A 22,867-nucleotide genomic window follows, 5' to 3' on the forward strand; every position below is an offset into this window, starting at 1 on the left:
TACAGTATTTGTTTGTGCTGCTTTCACTGTCACATCTTCCCAATCCAGCAACATCTTTAGTCATTGCTTTGCAAGGTTGTTCCTGTAACAGCATGAGCCACTTCTTTCTGAGGAAGAGAATCACAGGGCTAACGGGAATCTCTACTGTCAGTTGATTTTTGTGTAATGTTGTGTGTTGACTATGGATACTGTAGTATTTTTTTACTCTTACTGATGCAACAAAAAATACTTTTCATAACAAATTATTTTGTAATGTACCACAAGTCTATACACACTCAATTTAGGAAATTAGAATATTTCAGTGTTTAAACTAACCTGTTTCAACAGTGGCATTTGAACCATGGCTGTGTGCCGTTTGCACTAAAAAGCCATGAAGCTAACCCAGTGGACATTAAATGGTTGATACTTTCAGGGTGAGAACTCTTACTGCTGAACAGTTAGCAAGGTGTCAGTATCCTGGTTGTTACAATTCTTCACCTCAAAATGGGTATATTGGTGGTTTATTTCTAAATGTGTTTACAACCAATGCAAATTGTACTATTGTATGTCACTTTTCATGCTAAGTAAATCTAGCATTAAGTGCGTTCATGTAGGCTATTGCCTGCAACGTAGGCCTAATGGTATTATTTAAGCAGTCTCCATTAGCCGGTTGTTGACATGACCAAAATGTCACAGAAAGAGAGAGTCGCACGTGGTCTCACCAGCAGAAAGCTTCTGATGGAATTATATGCTAAGTATTGGGAGATAATAAACCAAAAGGGTGACACTTTCATACAAATAAAGGCAGGGAGGCTGGGCTAACCGATTATGCGTAAGCAGGCCTACTTTAGGCTAAATTAAACGAATAATGAGAGAATCATATGAGTGGAATCATATAAAAGTGTAATTAAAAATAAATAAAACCGAACTAGTTCTACACATGATTTTCAGGTCGTGCAGTTGTAAGTTGTTGCAGCTTCATCCTCACACTCCCAAACTTATTGCATTCAGAAGCAACATGAGCGGAGTCAAGTGCACTTGGCAGCAGGTGAAGATAAAATATGAAATTATACTTCAAAATGGCAAAAGTCAATTTTGTTTGCATTTGTTAAAAAACCTACACAAATTAAATCCCTTGCACAATTTTAGCAACAACAAGAGAAAGAGATTTTCTCATAAGAGAAAATGTACAGCTTTCCAGATGTATTGCACAGTGGAAAGTCTGTGTCTGCAGGATTCTACAATTCTCTATGTTTTGCACAATGTTCATAAATGCGGTTCACCCTTCTGTTCGCGGGGAAAGCACTGCCATTCTAAAGGTTTATGGTCATGCCAGGGAGAACCTCAGTTGCTAGGAGCCATATGGTCTGACAGAATCAAACACCATACAGACTAACCTTTTTGAAAATTTTGTTTTCGGTACATATATCAATTTTCTGATATTTTACGACATTGCATGGGTAGTAAATGAGAAGAATACAGTCCATGATGTAATACTTGTCTTTTTCAGACCCGCTAGCACTATATAAATATTTAAAAAATGACACAGGCATACAGCACAAATGAAGGGTGAATAAGCTCATATTGCTGTGGTTGGTATTTTATTTATTTATTTAGCTATTTATTTTTTGGCTGTTGTGTAATGACTGATTGGAAGAATATTTTCACTTGATTGAAAATATTTTGTATTGTTTGATGGAAGTCTTTTGGGATCACATTTGAGTGTTTGCCCATGTTCATAAATCGGTTCATTTGTGCGAAAGCAGCATTCTAAGTTTATGTCTGCACGGTAGAACCATTGCTGAGGCATATGTCTGGAAACTAATTACTCAGAAAGTCACAATTATTTTTGAACGACTGTCTTCATTAATTGGATAATTAAATTAAAACAAGACTATTTGAAAGTAATCTGCAGTGCCAAGAACAACACAGCAGCGTCGCTGTGTGGTCATCTTTGGAAATGACTTATTTTTTCAGCATGCAGTTTGATTACAAGTTTAACGGATGTTATTTTGAAAAGAAAAAGACGAGCGAGCGAAATAAGTAAATAAATAGGCTACATTTGCCTGAATAAATGAAGTTAAACACCCTTTTGGATTTAGATTGCTGACAGCACAAAGACTATGGATATTATACAATATTTGGAAATTATATTTCAGTTTACTTGTTAAAGAAAATTTGCATGCTAATGCAGCAAAACAAAAAGGAAAAATAATTCAAATGTTTAAAATGATTGAAAAAAATTAATACAATTCAATATGCTCAATAATGCCAATTGTTGGGTAAATGTAGCCAACAGTAGCCTACGTTTATCACTCAAATTAATACTTTGCTCAAAAATTATATGTATATCAAACAGTAGCCTATGTCTACAAGCTGCAGAAGACTAACATTAAATTCAGAGAAAGAGGAAATGATTTAAGCTATATGTGTCAAATTCCTTGCATTCCAGCAGCCTGTCCAAACAGAAGTGATGCACCATTAGAGCTTTATGCACCATTAGAAGAATCTTTGAATTCAATTTTATTTGCTATTCAGAAACTGACATCATAAAGCAAGTTTATTTATGGGGGTATTATTGTCTCAAATATAAATAAATGCAGCGGATCCACGAATAAATGCAGCTGAACCACACAAAAAACATGTAACTGATACACAAATAAATGTAGCCGATCTACAAGTGATGCACAAATAAATGCAAGCGACATGCTATACACAAATGTGAACCAGCTGTATGTATTTGTGGATTACTGAGTCAATCATCCTGGCACCTTTTCAATGCGGGAATGGGTTTTTAAAATGTGTGCATTCTTAAAATACTGGTGTCTCTAGCCTAATATCTTCAGTTTTGAGTTGGGATGTGTCTGTATTGATCAATAAACCTTGCGGATAACACTGAGCATATGCAGCTGAAACCCGTGGCTAGATCGCTTCAACCCAAAATACAAAACGCGCATAAAATATGTTATGATTGGACTATTACAAATAATGAATCGCCGGTCGTTATTTCTTGGCGAAAAGTGAAGCAGGGTATCTGTTACTTCTAATCAAATTTTTATAACCAAATCCATTGGCGACTCGAAGTCTGGAAACTAAAAAAAATTGTTCTACAAATTATGCAACTGCAGTTCTAATGATTTTAACGCGTGTAGGTCAGAGAGGCAGCCTAACCTAAGCAACTAAATCCTACTGAGTAATGCAGCACCACGCAATAAAATGTCCAGTGTTCATTCGACTCTAACAGAGTAGGATATGAGTCCGATGTTCCACTGTTAATTTAACACTGAACACTTTACTGTGCATGCAGCAAAAGCCTACTGATAAATATTTTTTATGCAATAGAGATATCGATATTTCAAAAACAGCCCTACATATTTTGCAGTATATTCCCTCGTTGTACAATCAGCACTTTTGACGGAAATGAGGCGAGATAGCCATGAAGTACGCATGTTTCTCCAATCCAATAGGCGGAGTGAATGCGTTTAGACAGTCTGGGCACTTGGCATATTGCAGTGTATTTTCCGTCCACAGGGACTCTCTGTCCACAAAACAAAGGAATGTAATAATCGCAAACTGTAGCGCAAGCTCTACCTCCGCTGTCACATGCTTTCAGAATTGCATAGCTACCAGGACTTGAGCATCGAACTGAAAAAACGTGGCCGAATGTTTTAGTCCATCGCACTGTCAGTGCACGTAATTGTGTGTCACAAGTAACGAAGGAAAGAGAGCGACATCGATGGAGTTACCACTTGAAACTTGAATTTGTTTCAGAAATGTAGAATTGATTGTTTATCTGAAAAAGGTATGCACCAGTGACAATAGAATTTGCACGGCTACCGGAACGCAGACGGTTGTTGTAAAATAACTTGTGCAGTCGAAACATCTGGAGCAGAGCTTTCTTTTTAAATAACCGCCGAACTGCACTTTGCAATGAAGAAAAGAAGATATGGCCAACCATTTGAACATTTGCGATGTTAAGGAAAGAGGTAACAGAACAATGCGACAAATTCTGCAGAGGAGAAAACTTCGCCAACTTCGGTTCGCTTGGGCAGTCGTGGCAGTTGTTGCACTGTCGCTTGCCCTCTGCAGCGCCCTATTTACTGCATGGACATGGGGACAGACGCGGGACATGTCTCGATCATTCAGAACTCTACAAGACAGTATGGAACAAGTAAGACATTCTTTAAATGCGTACAGGTTAAACAGAATAGACAAGTGCATTTCATTATCAAGCAAAATTGTATCTACCATGCGGCAGGTTAGAGCAAAGAATACTTTTTGGCTTCTGAATGTGCTTTGGAATTACTGCTCAGTCGTTCGACAGACTACGCAGAATCAGCAGGCACTGTCGACGCTGCGCATGCTGATAGCTGAACTCCACGCTGAACAAATAAATACAGGGGCCAAACACTTAAAGTGCAGTTTTACTATTCTATGACCCTGTCATGCATACAAATAAATGAATTATGACTTGTGTGAGTGTCTGCCAAAAGCATGACTACTGAGTTGCCAGCAATGCTCCCTGTTTAGCTCAACTTACTGGAAGTCCTTAAGTGCTCTGCTGGAGTGCAGGCTTGCCAAAATAAGTTTATTTAGCGAGCCATCTGCTCATTGTAGAATTCAGCTCAAAAAGCAGTTGTTCAGATTGACAGTAATTTAGAATCATCGCTACATTAGGTTGCAAAGTTAGGGATATTTCCAGTTTACATATTTGTAACGGTTGTTGCTGGCGTATGAATCTGACCGAATTTTATCGAAATTCAGCGTCTTTGGTAATACTGACACAGTGAAACCGCTATTTTTTCTTTGCAGGGCTCTAGTTTGAGCACATTGCAATCCTTAGTCTATCAAGCAATTTATATAAACATGCATTCAGTGCCTTGGAGAAATAGAAAGCTGAGGAATGGGTCAACGGAATCAGTGGTCTTCAGACTGCCGTACTAACCTGTCAGCTCGGGGCCCTGGTTTTGGAGTTTGCCCTACTTACAGCAAATAAATCTTCTTCTGAGTAAACATTTTGTTCTCATCATATCAAAATATGATAATGAATTTAAGTGATATTAAATTAAAGTAAATTCTTTGTTGCTAACTAGCTATCCAGGCACACTTCATGGTATGACACTTTGCTGATGTTTATGGGTATAACATTTGTTCATCTTGTTTTTGCACTCAAGTTTATTATCCAGTGGATCCTATTATTTTGCATCCTACTTTTATTACTTACATTTTCTCGTATGCTACAATAATCTGTTTTATGCAATTGCTGTGTAGTAAATTCAACTGGTTGGTAGGAATTTTAATACAGCCCACAGAATGCAATGAAACGGTTGCATGTCAGAATAAGTTTCCCCCTTTTATAAACAATGGACCCCTTTGGCTTGATTCTAGAGTTAGAAATTTTTGCTGGCTGGACAAACTTTGACACATTCCATCCCTCCCCTCTGTACATGGGAGTTTAGAGACTTGAGGAATGCAGAATATTTTTAAAAATACTTTTGCTGTAGCCAACAGGATTGGGGGGGGGCTGACATTAAAAATCAAAATATTTTTTTTGCAGTGTGGGTACAAGACATTGTGTTTTTTCTGTGTACTGTTTGTAAAAGCTTTCTTCCTGTGCATTTACTTCTCTCTTTCCCTCTCTCTCTATCTTTCCAGTTAAGTGCCCAGCGTGACACAATCGTTCAGCTGTTACTGGAAAGGAGAGATTTACTGGAGGGCCAGAGGGTGAAAAGAGATGGTACAGGGTGATATTTGTGGTGGGAGGGGGAGTTTTAATTTATTCTTCTCAGTCTGCAATATATCTCTATAAGCTGACTTACAAAACAACTAATGAATTGAATTTCAATCAAAACAAATAGAATCTTACAGCATGTCCCATACGTACAGAATTTATACAGCAGCATTTAACTGGAAAAGTGCAGGTGAAGTTGCAAGGGTGCATCAATAGTGTCCAATTGCTGACCTCAGTCCAGTGATTTGACTCATGCACCATGTGCTGACAAAAATTTTATTCAGATTCATTATATAACATACCTGCAAGATACCAGTACAATTAAATCCTGTGAGATTTGGAAGCTCCAATCAAAACAATTGATTTCCTATTGCTTCCAAGGAATAGAAGTTAGCAGCAGGATCAGTGATTCAGAAATTATAGGTCTCCACCGGAGAGTATTCAATTAGCAACATAAATTCTGAAATGTTCACTGTTGCCATAAGTTAGCATTCATTAGACCAAAATGAGAGTTCCCAGTTCCAGAAATACAGGAGAAATGCACCGAGGCATTGTAGCCATGGGATCTACTATCTCCTTGGGTCAGGATAGTCACATATGCTTCTTGAATCAAGATGTGCAAATTGTGAGCAGCAGGCTTGCAGTACATTTAAGAGGCATCCAAACCAAAAGTAGTTTAGCCCCTAGTATTTTTTTCAGCAGCTAACGCCTGGTTGCAGATGTGGACATTTCTAACAGGTAACATTGTTCCTGTGGCTGTTACTTGCTCCTGTCATATCTCAGTTTAGACTAATATGTGAAATGCCAAGGACATAAAAATCCTTCATTGTACAGTTTCCATCGGATGTCCTGGGGCCAGCGATGCCACATCAAGCTGAGGAGAACTAGTGAGGCCGATGATAAAGTTGACCAGTTGTCATATATACTGCGTAGTTAGTTGATCACATCAAATCTGTTGCAGACAAATCACATACTGATTTGAACCATCCTCGGTATCAAGGTCTATTCATAAGCTGAATGTGTTTCCTTTCTCCAATTCGCCAGGTGGAACTGGAAGAAAAAATTCAGGAAATGGAAGAAAAGTTGCTTCTCATTTTGAAAGTAGGTGAAACCCCTTTATGATGATGATGATGATGATGATGATGATTATTCTACAGGTGATATTAAAATTTTTTCATTCATGTTTTCCTTGTTTCTTGTTGCTTTTTACCTACACCAGTACATTCCATTCAGAAAGGTTGGTTGAACCATTTATTATTATTATTATTATTATTATTATTATTATTATTACTATTATTATTATTATTATTATTATTATTATTATTATTGTCATTACATGACTGTATCTTTGTGCATCTGTCTCTGCCTGTATCTGTTTATGTGGCTGTATTTGAGCCTGTGTGTGTATGCATGTATTGTTTTCTGTAGTGGGAGATGACGGCACTATTAAAGGCTGGATCGAGGAGCCGCTGAATGTGAGCAAGGCAGTGCAGTATGACCCTGACAAGGGGACCTTCAGGGTGGAGAAAAGTGGAGTCTACTTTGTGTACTGCCAGGTGAACCTCCATTAAATGGACACACAGGCTAAACTGATCAAATGGAATTGATCATAATGCTCTTATCACACAACTAAAAAAAGTGTGCTAATATAGACATTTTCACGATAGGTCCTTGCAGTTATCTACACCCCCAGGAATATTATTATGAAGCATGTCCTAAGAGATGCCGTATAGGGTATTAGATGTTCTATAAAACTTGAGTTTAAGGACCTGTTTTAACCTCTGCTAGATGAAACATAATCTTGAATTCCCTCTCATCTCTGTCCTAGGTGCACTTTAACGAGAACCAGAGTCTCTATGTGAAGCTAGAAGTGGCCGTGAACAGGGCCAGTAAGCTGAAGTGCATGGAGGGGTATGCGACCACGCCTTCCTCTGGCCCACTCCAGTTCCACTTCCTCAAGCCGTGCCAGGTGTCAGGACTGTTGAGGCTGGAGAAAGGGGCTGAGCTAAAGGCCACATCAGTTAAACTGTACAGGCTGCACTCTACTGCCAAGCACTACTTTGGTCTCTTTAAGGTTAACTGAGGGATAATATCACACAACGCCTGTGGGCAGCCCTGAGCTAAATCTGTCTTAATCTGCAAAGCCAGGAAGAAGCCTACAGCATGTGTGGTTGTCCTTGCGACCACCCCAAAGACCCCAAACCATTGATCTTGGATGCATTTTTTTGGACTGTATTTCGGAAGTTGTGCCAATTTTGGTAGCCTCGTAGACATTGACTCATAATAGCTATGTTTTGACTGTTTTGTGTGCAATTCCCTTCCTAATCTAGAATTCCAATCCTGTGCCTCACACTTGCTCCCCAGCTCAGGAGGAGTGTATTTTCCTTGCTACAGAAAGGAGGATGAGCTTTGGTTTCACCAATACTATTACACAATGTGACTTGGTGTCTAATACTAATGCATTGTGGGTCACTCCAGGACCATGGTGATTAGCGGAGAGTGAACTGAACCTGCACCACACTAAACTTAGAGTCTGTGCAGGATACTATGTAAGTGCTGTGTATTTCTGTATAAGGCATTGGCACGAATGTACACCGATTTCCAAGAATGATAATCTCTAAGTTAATACGAGGTTGCACAGCTGACCCCTCTTCGCTGCCCTCTGCAATAAGTAGAGCAAGCAGTTTCGCAACTCTGATATCATGTAACCAGCGCTGAGATTTTCCTCCTTCTGTTGCATTGAACTGCTGCCTCTTTTGATTCCCTTGCATTTCCATGAAAGGTGTACATTCGCCCAATGCAATATTCTAACTGCTGCTGTAATGCAACGATGTGAATGTTTCTACAATATCAGATCAGTGTTGTGGGAGGATGCACAGCTTAATCAGTTAATATAGTTAAAATACTCAAAATTGTAATGATTGTGGACTTCTGCCTTTCAGGCTCTCCTTAGCCGTTTACTTCTTAACTCTGTGATTCCAACCTGTGTTCTCAGAGATGTACCGTCCTGTAGTTTTTCACTCTAAACCTAACAAAGCACAAGAGCTAGAGATCTTGTAGTGTGGCTAATTAATAGAATCAGGTGTGCCAAATTAGGGTAAATGAAAACCGGACAGGACAGTAGATCTCCAGGAACATGGATGGGAACCACTGCACTAGGCAATATTATGTTATGCAGACACTGATTAGTGTAATTCCTGTGTGAAGAATCACATTAAAATAAGTTGCATTAGACTTTTGGACATAGGGGATGCATGTTGAAAAGGACTGTTAGTAAGGGTATTTCATGAACAGTTATTTGTATTCTTTCCATTTTTATGAACTCTCTTTATACCTGTTTTCAGATATGAATCTGCATAGCTTTATTTTTATAATACAAAAAACCAAAGATTATTAAAAATAACTAAACCAAGAATATTGTTTTTCTGCTTGACCACACATTTTGCACTTAAAGAAAAAAATATTTGAAAAAAAACATTTGAAAATAATCAAATGTTCTCAGCATAAGTCACAATCCCCCAAAAAATGACCTGCCCTTCTGATATAAGCTCCTAAAAGTTTTAGAAATAACTCCTGATGATGTTGTAGGGAGGAACGCTCCATTCTCTTTGAAACAAAAAGTATATGCACATTGACGTTCATGCTATTTCAAATCAATCATATATTCTGTGAACGTGTAGGATCTTCTCAACTCCAATTTAGCTAGTCAGCATATCAGTTTGATGTTCTTATCTTTCAAACTTTATCTTCAAACACAGCCATTTCTGCATTTCCCTTGTATGAAGCTCCTATAGGTCATTGCTAAATTTTTGTCCGTTTATAAGATGGTGAAATGTTTGATGGGAATTGTATCACATTTTAAAATGTATTTTTAAACATCCCACTCTGTGGAAAATTCAGTCATATGAATTATGCTTGGGGTGATTTCATAATCATGTTCAGCTTCCCCTTCCTTTTTCTAAATGTCCGTGACTCTCAGTGCAATCCATGCTCCCCTATATTCGACTTTTGCTTCCTAAAACCGAACAAATTGCCAAAACCCTTTGGTGGAAAAAAATTAGGCTATTTGGAGTTCTCTCAACTGCAATCTCTTTCTGCTGTAAAAATTGATTGCATATCTAAGATTAAAGTAACATATGCTTATCATTTGTAACTAGTCAAGTTAAAGTTTTATGAAAGAGCAGAACAACGAGATTGATGTGGCGTGTCTGCACATTGCTGTGTGCATTTGTCAGTCCTTAAGCTGAAATAAGTTTTTTCTTTTAGCTTTTGAAAGACATATAATTTCAAGAGTACATTATTCCACCATTTTCTACTCCAGAGATTGGCTGGACCATTCTCTATTTTAGCAGTTATGGCAGGAACAAGGTTCTCGCAGATTGTTATTGCCTCATTGTAGCAATGTCACTGCAAGAGAAAAACCATGCCTCATCTTCCTGCAATTGTGACTCATCCAATTGACTCATCCAGTGTCTTACCAGCTGTGATTCATTGAGCGCCAGTGTTAAAGCCAGTGATGATGTAACACTGAGGCCAGAGAGTAGTGTATTTGTTTTCACTTAATTTCAGCTAGACTTTCCAGAATAGAGACATTGGCTCTGCTGAGTACTGTCATTAAATGCTGTCATCAAAACATGTTACCCCATTTCTTCCTTTTAACTGAATTATGGCTGAATCGTTTTTTCACACACTTCAGTTTCCTACTGTTTTTTTTTATACAAACCTATCTCCACTTTTCTTTATTCTTCCAGTTTGTAATGCCTGATTATAATTGCTGAAAATTGCACAGTAAATTCAGACCTCTTTTTACTCTGCAATCCACTGGATGGGCCATGCAGTTACTTGTCAGAGGACAGCACAACTGTTGCATTTGCCACTGGCAGACTACAGGTGCCAAACTAACCAGATAATTTGCTGTCTTCTGATGAGATTTGGAGTATCTTGTACACAAACCCTCACTCCCTGGGCAACACTGACCAATTATGCATCACTGTGGAACACCGGGACACTGCCTATATTGACATGTTATTGATTCCCTCTGGACCGCTGAGCACCAAGTCTGTCATCACAGGTGTCATTTGTGTGTTTTTAAGAACATGCACAACACCATTATTTCTGTTTAATTTAATTTTATTACAAACAAAACAAAAAAAAAGAGATGCATTATTAACAGGTTCCGCTCCGCGCCCACACATACTCGACCACAACAAGGTCACTGATTGTTGCGCACCACAACTCGGACAGTGTCAGATATCGAGAAATAAAAAGAAACAAAAAACTGGGAAACCAAAGGAGAGCGAGAGAGAAAGACAAAAAGCGCTTGATTTTGCAAACATTTCAGTTCAGGGGTTTTCCCATGCTAGGTCAAATGCTTTCAGACTTGACTTGAAACAACAGCGCGTTTATCACCTGGAGGAAGGAAGTAAACTGATTAATGATCCTCTCTATTTCACTCTAGGGCAAAGAAAAATGTTAATTTGAGACCTAGCTCAGACAAGGGAAGGAGTACACTACATTATGGTAGGCATGGACAGACTTTCTCTAATTCCTTACAATCAGTGTACTGTGTTTAGTAACAATAATGTACATGTTTCCACGCAGAACATTCATCTGAACCAATCGCTTCTCTGTTTCAAGCGAAGAGAGAATTCAGTTGATTACAGGATTATAATAAAGTTACTATTTAATTCTGTCACAATGCATCAATGGCTATACAAGAGAAATATTGTATGCATGTTATTTGCAAGCCTTGAAATCTTGAATGCAAGCCAGAGAAAGATTCTTTATTGTATTTTATACATCTCCGAAGTTAGAACAACCTCTTCGTTTATTTGCATTTCACTTAAAAGATATCTGGCACAGAGACACACTGTGCACCAGACATTCCTTTATTAATCATTTAAAATTTCAATTTGGTAGATGCTTTTTTTTAATAATAACAAGGACAATGTCAACAACAGCAACAACAATAATAATCAGTTATAACAACAAGAGCAAGAACACAAAACACAATAACCCCAGTTTAATTATGCAGAGAATATCACAGAATTCGTAAGAAGGAAGATGACCCAAATTAAATGGAAGAGGATAACTGGTGAGGGGGTGTAAAAGGTGGAGGAGTGGAATTGGAGCCATCAGACTCAATAGAGAAGGAGACAGACGGAGATGAAGAAGGGACATGGAGGGACAGGGAAACCATAATACTGTAAATATTTGTCTTTTAAAGAACATACTCTTAATCTGAAATAAACCATTCAGTACAGTTGCCTGGCATTTTAGAACCAACACCACAACTTTGACCCCGTCTCCAGCATGTAGGCCCAGATTAACAATGCTCTCCTGGGATACCGGGACACTGTAAAGGTAGTCTTACACAGAAAAACACTATCACCTCAAAATCAGCCCCAGCTCAATGTTGTGTTCATGGTACAAATTGGATGATTTAGAAATGGAGAAGTGGAGGAGGGCAGTAATACACTGAGGCTGTCTACCACACGCTGAGACTATTAGCACTCATAATCATAAATGATACCCATGCTTATAATTTGCATGAAACTGAGTGTCAAATAATAAACAGGAGCTTTATGGATGTTGTTAGAAAATATCATAATTCAAACCACAAATAACCCCTCTACCCAGGAACCTCTGCAACTATTTGATTATGAAAAAATATGAAAACACTCAATTAATGAACAAGTTCTGAAAGCTTATATATCTGCCATACACTTTGGAGCAGCTAGAACAGTGTCAGTGTTCAATATGATGGCTGGATTTTTAAAAATAGAAACCAACCATTTCTGCAATACAAGGCAACCACTTCCTAACATGAAGCAATGCCCAATACCATCATGCTTACATAGTGCATTTTCTTTTCAAAATGGGTATGGTATGTTTTATTAAGTGGAGGAAATTATTTGTAAGCAGTAATATTTGCTACTTTATAATGACCCTTATGGAACCCCTGTGTATAATTTTTACTCCTCCATTCTATTCAGCATATTGGCCACCAATTCAACCATGCGAGACTGAGACACTAGGTACCTAAGCAAAGGACAATGGCTCCACAGACATTGAGAGTCAAGGTCCACTGGACCATGTCTAAACCTACAGTACATCCTCCATGATATCTTAACTCGAGTAAATGGGATGAACTGTCACTGAACTTAGAAGACATCAACGCTAATTGTGGCAGGCAAAGCTTTATACACAATATTTCCTTCAGATAAATTATACATTGTGAACATCGTGCTGCAGGATGAATGGTCGGTGGCAATAATAGTAAGTGAAGACGTGTACACAGTCACATGCAGCCTCACGGCATGCAGCTAGGGGAAGAAAGTCACGGGGCCTGACTGGTAACCCCTCTGAGCTGACGGGGCATGGGTGTGATCGTTCAAGAGAGACAAGAATAGAGCGAGGGGGACAAGTGGAAGGAATGGAAAGAGGAAGGGATAAACATGAGACGCATGGACCGCGGTAGCTCTTGTGTGCGTACGTGTGCGTGCGCGTGCGCGTGTGTGTGCATGGTGTGTGTGTGTGTGTGTGCATGCATTGATAGTGGGATTATCCCAAGTAGAGTTGGTGAACTCCTTGCAGAAGGTTACTAATTGGTTGTGCTGCTTGTATGTTTTGTGTAATCATAGGGTGTGTATTTGTGTAGCAGTTTATGGAGACTGTGCATATGGGTGAGCAGTAACAGCTTATTGTTCATGGAGTGCCTACACAATGATGACAGTGTTGAACGCTTATCCACCAGGGCTGAGATCAGTCCCAAGTGGAGGATCCCTGAATAGAATGACACATATCTACTGATATGATCACTTTAACAGGGCATCATTCTAGCCAGTGTTGCCAAATGTATTTCTTCTGATATTCAATGAACCGTTTCTGTAGGAGCGACTGACATCATTAATATACAGTAACTCTAGTTGAACACACTGATCACTAAAGGCTGACTGGCCAGTAGTATCACTGAGCACTGTGTAAATGAATCAGAGTTTATACCCCACTTTATGAGTGCGGAAGGGCTGAGCAGCTATAGGCCTTCAGTCATGTTAATTCATCATTAAATTTAACAGTCATTATAACGGGATGGCATTGTACCTAGAATATCAAACCTTCTACCTCTAGCCGCACAGCCCCAGAGTGAATGTGTGTGCATGTTTAAGTGTGTGTGTACGTGTGTGCAGTTATGTGTGTGTGTTTGTGTGTGTGTGTACGTGTGTGCAGTTATGTGTGTGTGTGTGTATGTGTGTGAGTGTACATGTGGGTGTTTGTGGGTTTAACAGCCAGGAGAGGAGCTGGATTCAGTCGTCAATGCAGATCACCTCTCCGCTACGCTGTTCTCTCCTCCCCAGCAGCAGGTCTCCCTCTCTCTCCTTCTTCAGAGACATTGCTGGCCCATTCAGCACTGCGGAATAGAGGAGAGGGGCCAAACCAGGATTTTAGTGTCAACTGGGTTTTAAAACAGGACACAACATGATTTCTCTGATACAGACCCATAAAGAGATAGAGTAGGTTATGAATAACCAAATAACCACCACGGACAACACACTGATAACAAAAAAGGCATTCCTCAGATAGCAACTGTGACAACCTTTTAATGAGTGAGCTTACATATACATTCAAAATATCATACACAGTACACATTTGTTTAAAAAATGATGTAAAAATCTCAAAGGTTTGTCATATATTGTCTGGGTTGTCTTGGAGACTTTTGAAGATGGGAAAAGGTCTCCTACATTGCTATACACACACACACAGTCAGACTCACATACATGCACAGTATGGTTCAACTGGGCAGAAAGATCAGGAAGGTTTGATAAGGCATGGAAACAGGCCCAGCATGGTCCACACACCCTTTAAACCACATGTTCTCAGATTCTAAATAAGATATGAATTTCCTTCATTGAAGTTTGCATTGGTTTTCCACCCTATTTTCCCATACCCATCTTCCATATCTTCCCCCTCTATCTATCCTATATTCCTCTATCCTAAAAAAACTTTATCTACTTCTAATTAACTTCCCTTGTTTATTCTAATGACATATTAATTCTAATGACCTGACCATTGCACTTCTTATTAATCACTACTTGAGATGTTGGTGATTTACAAAACTAGGCCCTTTCTTTGTTTGCACTATTTGTATGTCGCTCTGGATAAGAGCTGAATGCTTAAAATTCAAATCAAAATGTTAGAAAGTGAACACCTGTACAGAGACAAAAAAAACTGAGGCTGCAGTCCTTCAGGACCAGAGCTGAATATCTTTAGGGTTTGAGGCTTTTACCATTGAAGATAAAGAACAGAGACTATGTTAGCACCAGGACCACTGGGGTACGGCTGTGACAGTTTCCAGTTCCACAGCGAAACAAAATCACAGTCCATGGAAATGAGAGAACACACATCACCCACAGTGGGCCTTTGGTCTGCCTCAGGAGAAACAGAGAAGCAGAGCAGAATCCTGTGCATAAAGATCTGCTTTGTAAAAGAGCAATCGTAGCATGCACCAGACACATATAGCAGCAGATACACACAGGTGGACTCCATTACAGCGGACAGAAAATTACTGATCCTGTCCAATAAATGCAGAGGTCTCTAAGAGTCTCTATTGTGTCAGGAAATTGAGGAAAAACCACACAGTCTGCAATGGCAAGGTCAGGATTCAGACCATAGGACACATCAGTGCAGTGTGAAGGGTCTCAGTTGCACACGACACCTGGGAACCCAGAATACCGTTTATTTTAAATCTACCGTACCTCAGTGTGCATTACTGATTTACATTTCTGATCTGGCACAAACGATAAGGAACGATTGCTTATTTTCTTTCCCTTAGCACAAACACATGTAGCGCAGCACATGTCTTTCACACAGGACCGATACAGTGAATAACTGCCAAGCTGCAAACCGCAAATTCCCACCACTGTAATGCTATCAGCTAAACCAAAATCTAAAAAAGCTACAATGAAAACCAGTATACAAATGATTTCTCCCTGAAGCAGGGTTGGGAAACACAGCAATGTGGTTCAGAGCAGTGATAAAGTGCAGTGTAAAACTTACAGTCCACAAGCCAAGAGTGACTGAGGACATGGACTTCGCTTTGTGACTGCATATAAAAAAGTACTGCCAGGAATGTATTTGAACATTTTTCTGTTTATATTTAAAGTTACATGTTCTTCTTCAGGTATTTAACATGTTATTTAAAGCATAAATACATTAAATTATACCCCTTGTCTTCCGACAAAAGCTTTGCATTGGCCAGCCAAATCTGAATCATAGAATCTGATGACGGAATGAGAACATACAGAGGTACGCAGACCCCCCTACAGCCCCCCGCCCCCAACACGCATATATATGCATTCTAGCTTAAGGCCTGATCCACGCTGAGTTTTTTTGTGTGTGCATGCGTGCGAGTGTGTGTGTGTTTGTACGTGCGTATGTGTAAGCAATTAACCTCTCAACATATTTGATCCTGCTTACCACTAACTGGAAATGCACCAAGGAATTTGGTCTAACAGGTCAAGCAACACTTGAGAAAAAAACGAAAACATTTGCAGAAAACTATGTGACCTTTTGTCATTATCTTTGCAGCGATGCATAAGAGTAACCTATTAGAGTAAAGATAAATGTACAGTAAAATGTGAGTTTGAGTCTACAGCATTGTATGTACGTCTCATCCAGAGGTCCACAGAAGTCACGCTATCCTCATCCACAGGCGGGTCAAACATGGAAAAAAGCTTGCAGGGTCCCATGAGCCGGCCTTGTCTCTGCACATGTCTTTATGCTTGTTCTCCTGCCCATGGAAGGTTTCAGCTGTTTCCAGGCGCTCAGCCATGTGGAAGTGCTGGGCACTGGGAAGACAAGGGTCGTCCAGGAACTCATTCTCACACAACAGCAAGGCTGTTTTTTCTCCTTTGAATGGCTGCTTTAGGACATAGGACCTTCTTTCTTCACTGGAGGTATTAGAACAAGCACGGTCAGATCATCCCTTTTGGATCATCGAGCCATTGCAGGAGAAGAGGTCAGAGTGCAGGGAACAAATGTTTCAATTCTGCAAAGTCATTGAAGGCCTGCTGATCTGTGAGATGGGTGTGTGAGAGAGGGAGGAGGAAGATCAGTCCTGAAACATTTATTCAGAAGGGTGAAGGTGGAGGTTTCACATCAGTGAAGGAGAGGGGAGATGAAAAGTAATGTTTCCTGAGGTGGTACTGGGAGAGAGAAACAGGGGTCAGCACAGAAACATCCAGACTCCTCCTTTCTCTACCTCGGGAAAAGTTCATCTGTATCCCCCTCTTTTTAGGTTCATTTTGGGACCATCACAGTGTTCTCTGTACTCCACCTCTTATTTCATAGCTTCACTCTCGCTCTCTACATTGAACCTGCAATCTCTTATCTTTCTCTCGGATATTCGGTTCTTTCTTTCTCCCTTTTGCTCTCACTCTCTCCCTCTGTAATATTTCAGGATGTCTTTCCTTCTATTTCACCCTCAGACTAGATGGTGACGTCTGTCCCCCTTTTTAACCCCACTCCTCTGGCTTGGTGTGTATTCTTTGTCCTCTCTTTCATTCAGTCTCAGAGATTGTTGTTTGTCCTCAGTTTGGGCTTTTGGCCACCCCCTCTCTTCTCCCTTTTCTCTCTGACTCTGGGTCTCAGGGCTTTTTTGGCCGGCCATTGCGAGGCAGGTTCTCCACTGTATTGCTGAGGCGGTACTTTACAATAATGCTGTGCACAGTGGACTTGGGCATCCGCAGCTCTTGCCCAATGGCGCCCTCCGACTTTCCGTCCTTCCACAGGTCCACCACACGTTGGCGCTGCAGGATATCGTGCTCCTTGGTCTTCAGGCAGGAGCCGGCTTCTGTGGGGCACACAAGTGGCACACTGTAGACACTGGGGGAGGGAGCAGGCGCACGGCGGCAACAAACCGTCAACATTTCGTAGCATTCAGCAGCATTTAGCAACAACAACAAAATGGCTGCATGGGGTGGTGGAGGCAGGCTGGCTTTATAAGGTTTGTTGTGAAAAACATTAAATTGGGAGAGTGTCTGGTGCTCCACTCCAAAAAGCAACTGCAATCTTTTTTTCCACTTCATCAATAATCAGCAATGAAAACAAGTCACTCTTCCTTCAAAGTCTGAGGCAAAGTGCCCCAAGCATGTTTGGCTTTCAAAGAATTCTGATGTGTCACATTGCAGCACATTCAAAAGAAAAACAGACTGATCTGAGAATCAGGATTTGCTCACGTCAGCAATGTGGTAAATATGTTTCAACACAGGACAGCAAGAGAAGCTCAACGGTGAAAAAAAGGAAAGAAAACAACATTCACATGATCTAGTGATGTTATTTTTGGTTGGTTTTTAGGAATGTAGGTTAAAGGGTGACAGTCCGCCTGGGATCTGTTTTCTGAGTTGATGGGACTCAGAAGCAGGGTCGCAAGGCCACACAATCAAGGCCGCTGTGTTCACCGAGCTGTTTTCTCTCCATGGTTGGCTGCATTTTAAAAAGGGGGGTGGCCAGTCACAATCATGAAAACTGTCCTCATTCCAGTTTTTCTTTTCTTTTTTGGCCAAAAAGAGTTTACCGTGCCCAGCTCCGCACAGTTCAGTCAAACTCTAAATCCAGAGAGACCAGGAGATTTGTTGGTTTCAGACTGGAGGGACAATTAACTCTTGGCAACATGAAAAAAACAAACCAGGGTTTAAACATTCATCTTAGTGTACACTATTCTCTTTGCCAATTTTCAGTGCAAAGTGTCTGAACTAAGTGTTCATTAGTATTGCAAGGAGTAGAATTACAAACAATACAGTTTTATACAATTCAATTATCAGAACACAAAACAATTTAACATGTGTTCCAGCTCTAGAATTACATTTATCACAATTGAACTCATGTGAAAGGACTGCTGTTACGCCGCTAGTCTTGTGGAACTTTCTCAAATGTTAACAATCATAAATTATTCTCACATCTACAACAAATCATGCATCTGGTACACACACATCCAACAAATTTAAAACAGAAACGTAAACACATGACTGACAGAATGCAGACTAAAACATGCTTGTTTGTTCCACTGCACCAAGAACCTCAAAAACCTTCTAAATTAAGAACAACTGATGTGAATGAGTCATGACTTTAGCACGTCTGCAATACCCATTTTAAAGTGCCATGGTTCACAGCAAGTTACACTACTAAGTGAGCTGTATCACAGTCAGGAAAAAATTCCAAACAAAGCTTCCAGGCACCCATCATCTTTACTGTCTCATTAATGTTTACCGTGAAGGAACCATATTAATGCCTGACTGGAAGATGACATAATTCTAAATGGACCCCCCCCCCCCACAAAAAAAAAAAAAAAAAACTGAATTAAAACAAAAACACCAAAGTAGTCATGGTTACATTTATTTTTGCTTCTGAATAAATGGTGATCTTCCATCAAAAGTGATTTATTTTGCATCCACTCACACATGCTGTTCTACAACCATCCTGTGATGCCGGTGTTGTTAAAGCTGCTGGAAGCTTCATATGAGAGCAGTGATGTGGTGACAGATTCAGAAGCCCTCTTTCAACAATGCACGATACTGAAATGCCATTGTGATTCAGTCCGCAAACACATTTAAACTGTCCAGTTTTCACACAGAATGCTTAAAAAAGAAAAGATTTTTACATGAATAGACTGAGAGCATATTTTTTTACAGAAGTACTTGCCGTGACACCACCGGATGAACATCGGAACCATGACTGAGAAGGCAACCTCAGCAAGTCAGTAAGGCACCAATTCAAAGTCATGATGAAGATCATTACACAGCAATCCTAAATCAATCAAGCTTAATTAAATGAGAGAGAGTCCAAACGATCCCTAATATGTAAGGATGGTTTATTTTTCCAAAACAGAAGCAGCCGGCATCCCCAAATGGTAAGACTAAGCTAGACAATTTCATGCAATTTGGCAACTTTAGACTAAATGAACTTGTTTAATGACAAACTCGGGTTTGAAAAACAACACAAAACAAAACCAAAGAGAACCGTATGCTTCAAATCAATCACATTCTCCGAGCAACTAAGTGGGACTTTTAGGCGCTTTAAACTTCATTCCTCAAGTACCATTTGAAGTCAGAATCACACGTTTCAGCACATTTTTATACCAGAATGGCTTAGACTAATAGGACTATAAGGGAAAGGGCAATTTCACAGAAAGGACATGTACACTAGATGTACAAGCAACTGCCAAAATAAACAAAGCCCTGATATTTGTGGTTGACTGATTCAGCTGTTGCTCGTCCGCATCTCAAACCAACGCACGGACATGAGGGTCAAAGAGCTTGCACTTTCAACCACAGCTGGTCCAAGCCAGTGTCTTTCCCTCAACTTCAATGACAACATCACTGTTCCTAGAAACATCAGCAGTTTCAGCAGCTTTTGTCACTGAAGCTCTTACTAAATGTGGCCCAGCAACCACCCCTCTTTCAAAGTCAATGAGATCTCTTCTGCTAGCCATGGTAGCCAAAATAACTAACAACTGAGTCTGCCCAGCATTTCTATACACAATCCTGCATGTGATGGGATGTTAATTTCTTACATTTGTAGAATCACCTGCTTTTCATTACACTATGTATCCCTCATTTTTCTCAAGCGTGTCCTTCATTTCAGCCGTTACCAGCATTTCACAGGGAACAGTTGTCATCAGGCCAGGTGGAAGGACTACATTTTGTAGACAGCAATCACCTGGAGATTCCCAATTCTGTCAAACTGAAAACTGGGAAGTTCTTTAGGATAGCCAGTCACATGATTCTAGTCACCAAAACACTACGACACAGGCTCTGTAACCAATGAACTGGATGTGGGGCAAGTCAAGTGCTAAAGGGTACAACATCAGTATTTAGATAAACATTTCTTAGACCCAAAGTTCAGCACCTAAGTAACTACACACAGATATCCACATCATCTCAGTACTTCCTGATCAAGCCAACAGTTATACCCACACCATTGTTTTTCTCTGTAGCTCAAGGACAGAAGAGATCGATTTTCATGAGACATCAAAACACTTGGGAGTGCTACCGATTTCATTTGTCCAAATTTATTTGTGAACAGCTTGGTGGTACCCTCTGCACCAAGTCTCTACTCAGTGGCTGACATTATGGCCATCAATAGCTGGACCATCACCATTCTGAGTGATGGTACACCAGTCGGAAGAAACAGATGCGCAAATACTGTACATACATGCATATCATGGATCAGATTTTCCAAAGTTTTTCTCTGAAGAATTACTAATGAATATGGCTGGAACTACTCAACAGTTCCATCTGATAAAACAAGTATTTTCTTTTCTTTAAAAGTTTAAGAATCTAGTAAAAACTAGACTAGACTAAACCAAAAAGTCTGCAGTATGCTAATCTGTGACAAAATTCTAATAATTATGTCTGCAATAAATTATAACTTGAAACTAAATGAAAGTAAAATATAATTTAACAATGTTCAAGGTACTAGTTTTGAGAGTTTACTGAGTGGATGCTATCGCATGTAATTGGCTGTGTATTTAATGAATCTAGAAAATGAATCATTACACACCTGAGAAAATGCATAACATCTTCAAATTATTATTTGAGAATATTATTACACCAAGGGTGTCTTATAGCAAGGGTCCAGTATTTGATCACTCCAAAAAAATTTTGTATATCTTAAAACTCTTATTGCTGAAAAACTGCATTTTACTTTTGAATGCTTTTCCCATTTTTCTCCCCAATATGGAATGCCCATATGCCTATATGTTATCACCGCTGACAAGCATGAGCTCTCCTCTAAAAGATGTGATGCCAGCTGCCTCTTCTAATCCCACTGCACTTCACAAGCCAGTCTCACACAGACATGTGTCCGAGTAACACACTTCATGTGCAGCTAACAGGGAGACAAGAGGGGCTTTCTGGTGCGAGATGAGAGGTTACCTTTCTCAGCCGACTGAAGCATTCCTAACCCTGGACAACACTAAGAGTTAACTGTGCGTTTGTGTCTGTCTGCCATAAAACCACATTAGTAAATTCTTCAGTAGACTTTGGAAAGCTTCTTGTGGGGATGGACTCTGCCACTTACCTGATATGAAAGACCCAGGGGGCATCTGACTGTAATTTGCCCCGCCCAGATGTAAGGTTCCTGTGGGGGCAGGGGTAAAGGGTGCCCCAAAATTTTGCGGTGTGGCATAAGGACCTGGGGGAATTGGCTATAGAAAGACAAAAAGAAAATATAATTTTATAAGACTTCTGCTGACCAGCGTGTGCATAAAAGTTATAGCTATCATTTTATTGACCGCTGTGCACTAAATGTACAGATTATTGTCTTAATGCTTTGTTGACCTGTGTTTAGGGAGTGAGTATATCTCATCCTTTGCTCTGTTGTGATGAGTTCTGTTTACAGCGCATACACAGGGCACTGTGGAGATTTCATGCGGCCACAGTGAGTGGCGTATGTGTGCCTACTGCGTGTAATACAATGAATATGCTATGAGCTGGAAAACCTGAGTGCTTTAAGTGTGAGTAATAAAGAGTGCACATGTGTGAGGGAGTGGTGCGAGTTATGTGCGTATGTGTGTGTGCATGTGCGTGCGGTTTCTTGATATTCTGGTTGTTCTGATGTTGCGAGCTCGCGTGCGTGTGAGTGTGTGTGTGTTTACCGGGGGGGTGTGCGTCTCTGTGCCCTTGTTGGCCAGTCGGCTCAGTATGCTCCTCTCAGACATCTGCAGCCGGGCGGCGATGGGCGGGACTCGAGAAAGGGTAGCAGGCAGCCGCGTCACATCTGCCTTCATGTCGCTCAGCAGCTCCTCCAACTGGTTCAGCACTGCAATTACAACGGCCAATCAGATGCTAGAGAGAGAGTGGTCAGGCGCCACAGGCATTCCCCAGTGAGTTTTGGGTTATCTGCACTGGATAAAACTAAAGTAAAAAAAGGGTAAATTATTGTGCAATATGCAGCTTTAAAACAAAAATGCTAAAAAAAACACGACAGTTTGAACTTGAAACATTAATTTTGTAATTCTGAAATTGGGAAATATCTGGGCCTAGCAGAGGAGAAGCATGGAATTCAGCCCAAGTGGATGCAAATTTAGATTTAGAAACTCATAAAAGAATATGACAGAACTTAATCTAGGGTCCCTCACAACACTGTTCCCATTTCTAC

The 22,867-nt window shown here is 40.1% G+C and overlaps 2 protein-coding genes across 5 annotated transcripts in view; one reads left to right on the forward strand and one right to left on the reverse strand.

Annotated features, from left to right (window-relative positions):
* Nucleotides 1-3,436: 3,436 nt before the first annotated feature.
* On the forward strand, nt 3,437-9,125 carry tnfsf12 (TNF superfamily member 12). The gene is made up of 6 exons (XM_064328858.1): nt 3,437-4,150; nt 5,635-5,716; nt 6,755-6,811; nt 6,930-6,947; nt 7,139-7,266; nt 7,539-9,125. The coding sequence occupies exons 1-6, from the start codon at nt 3,926-3,928 to the stop codon at nt 7,791-7,793; spliced, it is 765 nt and encodes a 254-aa protein (XP_064184928.1). The 5' UTR covers nt 3,437-3,925; the 3' UTR covers nt 7,794-9,125.
* A 4,205-nt stretch (nt 9,126-13,330) lies between these two features.
* The window catches only part of chd3 (chromodomain helicase DNA binding protein 3), a 34,262-nt gene continuing 24,725 nt past the window's right edge, over nt 13,331-22,867 (reverse strand). For 3 of the 4 annotated variants that reach the window (XM_064328860.1, XM_064328859.1, XM_064328861.1), the window contains exons 38-40: nt 22,365-22,528; nt 21,788-21,914; nt 14,295-17,561 (exon numbers count right to left, since the gene is read on the reverse strand). In XM_064328860.1, the coding sequence (XP_064184930.1) occupies nt 17,356-17,561; nt 21,788-21,914; nt 22,365-22,528 (497 nt within the window). In that variant the 3' untranslated portion in view covers nt 14,295-17,355. Of the gene's footprint in view, nt 14,121-14,294; nt 17,562-21,787; nt 21,915-22,364; nt 22,529-22,867 lie in introns of those variants that run through there. The other variant, XM_064328862.1, reaches the window with a different exon arrangement.

This window comes from Anguilla rostrata, chromosome 3 (genome assembly GCF_018555375.3).
Source record: "Anguilla rostrata isolate EN2019 chromosome 3, ASM1855537v3, whole genome shotgun sequence".
NCBI lineage: Eukaryota > Metazoa > Chordata > Actinopteri > Anguilliformes > Anguillidae > Anguilla > Anguilla rostrata.